At 66.8% G+C, this 10,252-nt stretch overlaps 1 protein-coding gene across 1 annotated transcript; it reads right to left on the bottom strand.

Moving 5' to 3' along the window:
* Positions 1-178: 178 nt before the first annotated feature.
* On the bottom strand, positions 179-4,120 carry LOC309583086 (low affinity immunoglobulin gamma Fc region receptor III-like; the record flags this gene model as incomplete). The annotated part of the gene is made up of 7 exons (XM_082298612.1): positions 179-287; positions 395-454; positions 541-562; positions 980-1,063; positions 2,608-2,880; positions 3,143-3,343; positions 4,090-4,120. The coding sequence occupies 7 exons, from the start codon at positions 4,118-4,120 to the stop codon at positions 179-181; spliced, it is 780 nt and encodes a 259-aa protein (XP_082154738.1).
* Positions 4,121-10,252: the final 6,132 nt, after the last annotated feature.

Here is a 10,252-nt window from a genome sequence, read left to right as displayed (position 1 = left end):
GCAGCTCCCGGTGGCCACGGGCGGGAGGACAGGGCCACCTGCTGGCAGCTCTCGGTGGCCACAGGCAGGAGGAGAGGGCCAGCTGCTGGCAGCTCCCGGTGGCCGCGGCAGGGTGGGCACCCACGGGGCGAGGTGACACACGTGTGGGTGCCCCCAGTGCCCCCAGTGCCCCCCAGTGTCACGGCACATTCTCGTAGATGCCACCGCGCTCCCGCAGTCGCCAATGGGGTCCCCGCAGCTCGGTGTTGATCACTTGGGGGTCCCGGGGGGGGGCGGGCTGGGGGTCCCTGATAGAGAGAGAGAGCGGTTGGGGGGAGCCGGGTGGGGGGTGACAGCAGCGGGTGACGGGTCCGGGTCCCCGTGCCCCCCGTGCCCCCCGTGCCCCCCTCCCCACTCACCCTTCAGCCGCTCGCTGCGCGCGATGTTGGCGTAAAGCGCCTCAGCTCGGGGGGCCCTGCGGGGACCGGGGGGGCTGCTGGAGTGGGGGGTTCTGGAGCTTGTGGGGTAAAAGGGGGGGCAGGACTGGAGCCCCCCACTCACCTTTGCTGGTGCTTCCTGGAGGCTGCGAAGGAAAAAGGAGGGGGGGATTGTGGGGTGCCCAGGGCTACTGAAAGCCCGCGGGAGCCCCCGGCCCCCCCCTCCCTGGAACTCCTGAGCCCGCAGCGGACCCTCAGTTCCTCCCAGGTCCCCCGAGCCTCGCTGAAGCCCCCCAGAAGCCTGGAAGCACCCTGGTGTTCTGGAACCTCTGAGCCCCCAGAGACCCAAGGCCGAGAGGGAGGAGGAGCCCCCAAACTGCCCCAAAACCCCTAAAAGTACCCACAACATCCCAACGCCACCCCAACGCCCCCAGGACCCTGAGATGGGGTCAGAGGGGGCTCATCCACCCCCAAGTCAGGGGCTCTGGGTGCCACCCCATCGCCCCAACTCTGGGGGTCTTCCCCCAACTCCCGGGGAGCCCCAAGTCCCCAATGTCACCCACCCAGGCGCTGCCACCAGTGACAGCCCACAATGACACCCAGGAGAAGGACCAGGAACAGCAGGGAACCACCGACCCCTGCGGCCACTGCTGGGGACAGAGAGGGGGTCACACCGAGGTCACCCAGAACCCTGGGGCTTCTGCACCCGCCCGTGACCCTGAGTAAGCCCACCTGTGTCCCAGTGTCCCCGCGGTGTCACCGTCAGTGCCAGCTCGGGGCTGAGCGCCCGGAACACGCGGTGCCCGTCCTGTCCCAGCTGGTTGGTGGCCACGCACTGGTAGGTGCCGGAATGTCCCACATGGACGTCGCCGAGCTCCAGGAGGGGACCCCGGGCCACCTCGCTGCCGTTGTGCAGCCAGGTGAAGGTGACAGGGGCTGAGCCCACCTGCACCGAGCAGCGCAGGGTCACGGGGTCACCTGCGCGCACCGGCTGTGCCAGGGCACCGGGGCTGATGGTGGCATTGGCCACGGGCACTGCGGGGACACAGACGGGGCTGGCACCGGCATGGGGGGATGGGGATGTGGTGGGTGGGGTCACCCCATTCCTGAGGGTCCCGCTCACCCAGGACGGTGACATTCAGGGGGACACTCTCGGCCACGCTGTCCCCATCGCTGGCCCTGCACTGGTAGTGGCCGCTGTCATTGTCCCCAACGTGGCGCAGCTCCAGGCGGGGGCCGGTGCCCAGCGGTGCCCACGAGTCCCCCCGGTGCCAGGAGAAGGACAGGGGACCTGTCCCCGCGGCCACCGCGCAGCTCAGCACCAGGCGGTTCCCCAGTGCCACCTGTGCCCCGGGGGGCTGCGCCGACACGGACACCCCCGAGAGCGGGACCCCTGCGGGAAGGGGACACCAGGGGACAGTGAAGGACCTGGGGAGGGTGGGGGAGGGGCAGAGGGAGTCCTGTGAGGAAGAGGGGGCACGGAGCCTGGGAGTGGCTTGGAAAGGGCAGGAATGGAGCCCAAGGAAGGATGGGGGGTTTAGGGAGGGGAGATCTGGAGAGGGATGGGGGGGACCCCAGGGAGGGGTGGGGACCCAGAAGAGGATGGTGGGACCTGGGGAGCAGGAGGGAGCTCAGAGAGGGCAGGAGGGGGGAGCGGGTGACGGATGGGGGGACCTGGGGAAGGAAGTGGGAAGGGATGGGAGGACACTGGGCAGGGGTCAGGAAGAGCTGGGTGTCCCCAGGCAGGAGTGGGGGACCCGTGGCGGCTGTCGGGGCTCCCCGCGCCCATCCCCGCACTCACTGCGCACCGTGACGCGGAGCCGGGCGCTGCTCTTCCGCACGGCCCCCGCTCGGAGCGCACCTGGCAGCTGTAATTCCCCGAGTGGGAGACCCCCACGGCGGGCAGCAGGAGCTGCGGGGACCCCTGCGGGCCCCCCACCAACCGCCCTTGCCGGTAGAAGAGGTGCAGGAGGGGGGCTCGGGGCCGCAGGGGGCTGGGGGTGCTGAGGCAGCTGAGATTCAGGGGGGACCCCTCGGTGGGCTCGGGGGGACCCTCCAGCACCGGCATCGGGGTGAGATAGGGAGGGAGATGAGGGGGAGGATGTGACCCCGAGGCTGCTGTGAAGGGGCTGTGGGGGTGCTGAGGTGTGGGGGTGTCGGGGTGTCAGGGTGGCGGCTGTGGGGTGCTCACCGTGCACTGTCACTGTCACCGGCGCCGACTCCGTCTCAATCCACCCCTGTGACGCCTCGGAATACACCCAGCCCTTACAGTGGTAGCGGCCGCTGTGGTGCAGCCGCAGAGGGGACAGGGACAGCTCGGTCCCATCGCGGAATCTCTGCAGTTGTTTCTCCTCGCGGTAGAAGGACACCGAGGTCACCGGTTTGTCCTGCAAGCTCCGGCAGCGCAGTGTCACCGTGTCCCCCTCCAGCAGCGCCCGCGCCGGCACCTGCAGCACCAGCCAGGCTGGGGGACAGGGGGGTCCGGTCACACCGCGGGGATCCGTGGGGTCCCGATGGCACCGGGACGCCCCGACTGGGTCACAGCCAGCGCACCAGGGGTCCCCAATTCCAACACGGGGCTCCGCTCGCTCTGGGATGCTCTGGGATGTCCCCGTGTGCAGGGGACGGGCTCTCGTCACACCAGGGGGTGACCCATGGAGCGGAGCCCACCCAGAGCCCTCGGGGACCCCGCGGGTGCCAGGCTGGGGACACCCAACCCCCCTCACCATTGGAGACGCTCACGGTGGGGCTGCGCCCGGTGCCGGGTCTGTCACACTGGTAGGTGCCACTCTCGGTGACAACGAATCGGTCGGGTCCCTGCAGCCGCCAGCGCTGCCCGTCCTTGTACCAGGTGGTGGCACTGGCGGTGCCCGAGCCTGGCAGGTCAGTGTCACCCGGTCCCACAGCACCGGCGGCGTCCAGGGGGGCTGCACGAGGAGCTGGGTGGTCTGGGCGCCTGCGGGTGACAGGGGACACCAGCCTGCCAGGGCCAGCGCGGGATGGGGACAGCGGGGCGGGGACGTGGCATCCCCCCGAGGACTCACCAGCGAGGCCGAGGGTCTGGGCTGGAAGGGAGAAGGGACAGGGCTGCGTGGGGGTGGCACCGCGGGGACAGCGGCACCCGGGGCACGGAGTGTGGGGCTGTCCCTGAAGTGTCCCCACGGGGTCACCGGTGTGGCACGGAGGTCTCAGGGATGGGGACACCTCTGTCACCCTGGGCTGAGGCAGGACATGGGGACACTGTGGACACCCCATGCTTGGACAAGTCACCTCCACCCACCCCACAGCACCTGTCCCCACAGCCACATCCCCACGGCCCTCTGCCCATGATCCCATCCCAATGGCACCTGGCCCTGTGGCCCATCCTGATGGTGCTTGGCCCTTGTCCCTGTCCCTGCATCCCTGTGCCCCTGGCCCTGTCCCCACAGCTGCCCCAGCCCCAAGGTTCCTTTTGCTACATCCCACTCCTTCCATTCCTGTCCCCCTGTTCCTGTCCCCACAGCCACCCCTCGACTCCGGTCACATTTAAGGGCTCCATGCCCATGCTCTGCTGGGCTCTGCTGGCCTTGGGGACCTCAGGGCACCACGCAGACCCCCTCTGCCCCCTCCCCACCGCTCTCTGCCTCACCAGGGCCCATTCCCGGGGCGTCAGGCCCGTGCCCGGGGCACTCACCCCACAGGAGCAGCGCCACCTTCCCGGCCATCCCGCTGTCCCCGGCCACCCGGGCTGGCTGTCACACGCTGCCGGGGCCACCTGTCCCCTGGGTGGCGGGCAGGAAGCGAGGTCACGTCTCGTCCCCCCGTGTTGGTGGCCCTTGGTGGGGGCAGGGTGGTGGCAGGGTGGGGGCAGGGTGGAGACACAGCAGGGGACAGGCTGGGGCCATGGTGGGACATGGTGTTCCCAGGAGTGGGGGCTCAGGGGATGTGGGGATCTCAGGATGGGTGTCCCAGGGGAATGGGGAGAGAGGGGAAGTGACAGGGAGTGTCTGTCTGGGGAATGGGGGTCCCCATGTGTCAGGGGGTCCCCAGGATGGGGGTCCTGAGGGAATGGGGGGCAAAGGGGGTGTGGGTAAGGGGATGGAGATGCTGGGCAACAGGAGACCCAGGATGGGGCTCCGAGAAAAGGGGGACACAGGAAATGGGGCTGCCACGGTCGGGTTCCCAGGGGAATGGGGGTCCCAGGGATGGGCAGTGGCTGGGGGGGCTCGTGGGTCGCAGCTCCTTCACCGGGTGCCTCAGATTTTGGGGTGACTCAGAGCCCAGCACGGCCCCCCCAGGGCGCTCATTACCTGGGGCGGCATCACAGGGGGGTCCTGGGGAGCTCCGGTTCTGTGTCCCCCCCACCCTTTGGCTTTTTCCTCTTTATTTCTCTTTTGTCCTTCATTTCCTCACGGTTGTGCCACGCTGCCTCACCCCCCAGTGTGCGGCTCAGTGATCCTGGGGAGCTCCTGAGCAGGGAACGGGTTGGGGGCACCCTGTGCAGGGGGAATAGGGGGTGCGGGGGCGCAGAGAGGGGTGGGGGGCAGTGGGGGATGGCGGTGTCCGGCTGTGCCCCCCAACACTTTCACTTTCTCTCTCGGGCAGCAGAAGGAAGAGGCCGTTTGTGCTGAGAGTCAGACGGGGGCGGGTTCTGACCTGGGGGGGCACATCCAGAGGGGTCCTGTCCTGGGGGTGTCCCTGTTCTGGGGGTGACACATCCTGGGGGGATCCTGTCCCAGGGCTGCCCCATCCCGGCTGCCAGGGGGGTCCTGTCCTGGGGGATGGCGGTGCTGGGGGGGTCTCTGGACACATTCCCGGGGGGGGGTCTCTTACCCAGCGGTGGCACATCCTGGGGACCCCTGTCCTGGAAGGGCCCTGCCGGATCCCACTGTCCCTGCTTGGGCACTGTGACCTCTGCAGGGCACAAATTTGGGGCTGCCCTGTCCCTTCGATGTCCCTTCCCCTTGATGGTCCCCTCCACTCTGGGAGCCCCCAGTCCCCCTTTGGGATCCCCCAAGGTGCAGCCCCTCTTCCCCATCCTGCAGCCCCCTGTGACCCTTCTGTGGCTGAGAAGCCCCACGGGGTGCCAGTGGGGGTGACAGGGGGTGGGTGTCAGTCGGGGAGGGCACAGACCCCGCCACAACCTCCCACAGCCACCCCAAGCCCCCAGCCCTGGCAGGGTCTCAGCGCTGGCAACCAGGAAATGGATGAGACCCTGCAGATGAAACGCTCGGGACACTCCTGGCTGTGCCCTGCTCTGCCCACAGCACCTGAGCACCAACCTGCCCCCTCTGCCTCAACACCCACATGGAAAAATGGAGCTTTTTCCCTTCTGGAAATGGCTGATTTGGCCAAAAATTGATAACACACCCCTGAGACACCGCAAATGTGGGGGGGCTGAAGCTGTTGTGGGGCTGCCCCCCCTCTCCAGCTCCCACTTCCCCCCGTGTGGTTTCCGTCCCGGGGGGTTGGGACACTTTGGGTTTGTTGCTTTTGGGAGAAAACCTATTTCAGACTTCTCCATTCTCGCTCATCCCCTGCAGGATCTGAGGCGGCAAGAGCAGCTTGGGAATGGAGCCCCAGGCAGGAAGCAGCTCCCAAACTCCTCCGTGCAGCCAGTGGCCATCCAAGTGTGGGGCCAGGCCACGCCACAGCCCCACTGCGCAGGGATGGGCATTGGCCAGCCCTGCTCTGGCCAGCCCCAGGGGCAGCCAGGACCTGAGGGTCCCCCCCGCCCCCTGGGCTTTGACTCTCGCAGCTTTAGAGCTGTTGCAAGGTGAGAATTGTGTGGGGAAAAGGCGTGGCTGTGGTTTGCTCAGGCCTGCGAGAAGCACAAAAGCCAAGGGGAGCCCAAGCAGTGGCTCTGCGAGCGAGGGCCTTTGATGGTTTGCAGAGCAGGGCTGGCTGGAAAGCGCCCCTGCAGGGGCAGCTGTGAGGGAAGCAGCCCGGAAATGCAGCAATGCATCATTTTGTGCCTCTGCCCAAGGCACTGAGGGAGCCCCAAAACTCAGGCAAATGCCACAAGGATCTGCTCAGCACCCTGAGCGGGACCCTCCTCCTTCCTGGCTCAAACCTGCTGCCCTTTGGAAGCTCCTGGAAAGAATGGTTGGGTTCTGGTTGCGGCCGCCAGACGAGAGGGAGAAATGTGGAAATATCGAGCCGTGGCTCCACACGTGGATCTGGGGAACGGGCGGTGGGAGCAGGAGCAGGGAGTGCCCAGGCAGGGGAATTCAGAGTAGGATGGAGTGGATTTACCAGGGAATCAGACCCTGAGGGACACACGGGCATTTCCACAGCTTCCTGGGCAGTGCTCCCAGGATGGACAGAGTTGTCCCTTTATGGCAGCAGAAGCCATGGGAAGTCAATCAAGTCTCAGGGTGGCAATGAGAAAAACGGGAAGAGTTCCTAAATATGGCCCCAGAAAAGCCATCCTTGTGGGCTGGGGTGCTGCCCAGCAGACAGGGAACAATCCCGTGCACCTGTTGGACACTCAGGGAGATTTCCCACTCCGTGTTATCCACAGGCAAACGCGGCTGTGGGATGCACCAATGGGCTCCTAAAGGGAACCAAAAAGTCTAATTTCTTTGTGATTTGTTTGGGTTTTTATTGTGAGAGACTTGTTGGGAGACCAACGATTAAAAGGATTCTATAAACCAGAGCATTTTGTAAGAGTGTTGGTTTGATTTTGGCTGAGTTGATTTTTCTTTACTTGGAAAAAATCGGTGTGGGAAAAGCTTTGTGCCTTTATCCTGTGGATGTAGGATTTTGTCTCAACCAATTGGGAATGAGGGGAATTCAACCAAATTGAGCCTGGCAGTTACCATTGTCAGGGGCAGGGTGTGACAGGGAATGCCTGAATTTGGGGCACCCTGGAGGTCACAGTGCCCCAGCGGGAATGCTCAGGTCCCTCCGGGAGAGGGGTCCCCAGGATGTGCCACCTCTGGGGCAGGAATCCCCAGGACGTGGCACCCCCAGAACGAGGACCCGCCTGGGACAAGACCCAGGTGTCACCACAGCAGAGGAGCCCTTTTCCCCCAGGACAGGACCCCTCTGGATGTGCCCCCCCAGGTCAGAACCCGCCCCCGTCTGACTCTCAGCACAAATGGCCCCTTCCTTCTGCTGCCCGAGAGAGAAAGTGAAAGTGTTGGGGGGCACAGCCGGACACCCCCATCCCCCACTGCCCCCCCACCCCTCTCTGCGCCCCCGCACCCCCTATTCCCCCTGCACAGGGTGCCTCCAACCCGTTCCCTGCTCAGGAGCTCCCCAGGATCACTGAGCCGCACACTGGGGGGTGAGGCAGCGTGGCACAACCGTGAGGAAATGAAGGACAAAAGAGAAATAAAGAGGAAAAAGCCAAAGGGTGGGGGGGACACAGAACCGGAGCTCCCCAGGACCCCCCTGTGATGCCCCCCCAGGTAATGAGCGCCCCGGGGGGGCCGTGCTGGGCCCTGAGTCACCCCAAAATCTGAGGCACCCGGTGAAGGAGCTGCGACCCACGAGCCCCCCCAGCCACTGCCCATCCCTGGGACCCCCATTCCCCTGGGAACCCGACCGTGGCAGCCCCATTCCCTGTGTCCCCCTTTTCTCGGAACCCCATCCTGGGTCTCCTGTTGCCCAGCATCTCCATCCCCTTCCCCCCACCCCCTTTACCCCCCATTCCCTCCCAGGACCCCCATCCCGGGGACCCCCTGACACATGGGGACCCCCCATTCCCCAGACAGACACTCCCTGTCACTTCCCCTCTCTCCCCATTCCCCTGGGACACCCATCCTGAGATCCCCACATGCCGTGGGCCCCCCACTCCTGGGAACACCATGTCCCACCATGGCCCCAGCCTGTCCCCTGCTGTGTCTCCACCCTGCCCCCACACTGCCACCACCCTGCCCCCACCAAGGGCCACCAACACGTGGGGACGAGACGTGACCTCGCTTCCTGCCCGCCACCCAGGGGACAGGTGGCCCCGGCAGCGTGTGACAGCCAGCCCGGGTGGCCGGGGACAGCGGGATGGCCGGGAAGGTGGCGCTGCTCCTGTGGGGTGAGTGCCCCGGGCACGGGTCTGACACCCCGGGGATGGGCCCTGGTGAGGCAGAGAGCGGTGGGGAGGGGGCAGAGGGGGTCTGCGTGGTGCCCTGAGGTCCCCAAGGCCAGCAGAGCCCGAGCATGGGCATGGACCCCTTAAATGTCACCGGAGTCGTGGGGTGGCTGTGGGGAACAGGGGAAGGAATGGAGGGACAGGAATGTAAGGACGGGGATGTGGGGACGGGCACGATGGGACTGGGCCAGGCGTGAGGACAGGGGCAGGGAGAAAGGGCCAAGCACCAGGGAGATTTGGTGGTGGTGAGAGGAGCCGTGGGGCTGCTGGAGGTGACCTGGGCCAGCACCGGGTGTCGGTCGAGTCCCCATGCCCGGAGTGGCCACAGTGTCCCCATGTCCTGCCTCAGCCCAGGGTGACAGAGGTGTCCCAATCCCTGAGACCTCTGTGCTAAACCGGTGACCCCGTGGGGACACTTCAGGGACAGCCCCACACTCCGTGCCCCGGGTGCCGCTGTCCCTGTGCTGCCACCCCCACCCAGCCCTGTCCCTTCTCCCTTCCAGCCCAGACCCTCGGCCTCGCTGGTGAGTCCTCGGGGGGATGCCACGTCCCCGCCCCGCTGTCCCCATCCCGCGCTGGCCCTGGCAGGCTGGTGTCCCCTGTCACCCGCAGGCGCCCAGACCACCCAGCTCCTCGTGCAGCCCCCCTGGACGCCGCCGGTGCTGTGGGACCGGGTGACACTGACCTGCCAGGGCTCGGGCACTGCCGCTGCCACCACCTGGTACAAGGACAGGCAGCGCTGGCAGCTGCAGGGACCCGACCGATTCGTTGTCACCGAGAGTGGCACCTACCAGTGTGACAGACCCGGCACCGGGCGCAGCCCCCCCGTGAGCGTCTCCAATGGTGAGGGGGGTTGGGTGTCCCCAGCCTGGCACCCGCGGGTCCCCGAGGGCTCTGGGTGGGCTCCGCTCCATGGGTCACCCCCCTGGTGTGACGAGAGCCCGTCCCCTGCACACGGGGACATCCCAGAGCATCCCAGTGCGAGCGGAGCCCCGTGTTGGAATTGGGGACCCCTGGTGCGCTGGGTGTGACCCAATCGGGGCGTCCCGCTGCCATAGGGACCCCACGGATCCCCGCGCTGTGACCGGACCCCCCTGTCCCCCAGCCTGGCTGGTGCTGCAGGTGCCGGCGCGGGCGCTGCTGGAGGGGGACACGGTGACACTGCGCTGCCGGGGCTGGCAGAACAAACCGGTGACCTGGGTGTCCTTCTACCGCGAGGAGAAACAACTGCAGCGGTTCCGCGATGGGACCGAGCTGTCCCTGTCCCCTCTGCGGCTGCAGGACAGCGGCCGCTACCACTGTAAGGGCTGGGTGTATTCCGAGGTGTCACAGGGGTGGATTGAGACGGAGTCGGCGCCGGTGACAGTGACAGTGCACGGTGAGCACCCCACAGCTGCCACCCTGACACCCCGACACCCCCACACCTCAGCACCCCCACAGCCCCTTCACAGCAGCCTCGGGGTCACATCCTCCCCCTCATCTCCTTCCCTCTCTCACCCCGATGCTGGTGCTGGAGGGTCCCCCCGAGCCCACCGAGGGGTCCCCCCTCAATCTCAGCTGCCTCAGCACCCCCAGCCCCCTGCGGCCCCGAGCCCCCCTCCTGTACCTCTTCTACCGGCACGGGCGGTTGGTGGGGGGCCCGCAGGGGTCCCCGCAGCTCCTGCTGCCCGCCGTGGGGGTCTCCCACTCGGGGAATTACAGCTGCCAGGTGCGCTCCGAGCGGGGGCCGTGCGGAAGAGCAGCGCCCGGCTCCGCGTCACGGTGC

This window comes from Coloeus monedula (genome assembly GCF_965178545.1).
Source record: "Coloeus monedula genome assembly, chromosome: 29".
Taxonomy (NCBI): domain Eukaryota; kingdom Metazoa; phylum Chordata; class Aves; order Passeriformes; family Corvidae; genus Coloeus; species Coloeus monedula.
Note: the sequence above shows the minus strand (reverse complement) of the source record. Positions and strands in the feature narration are given on the sequence as shown.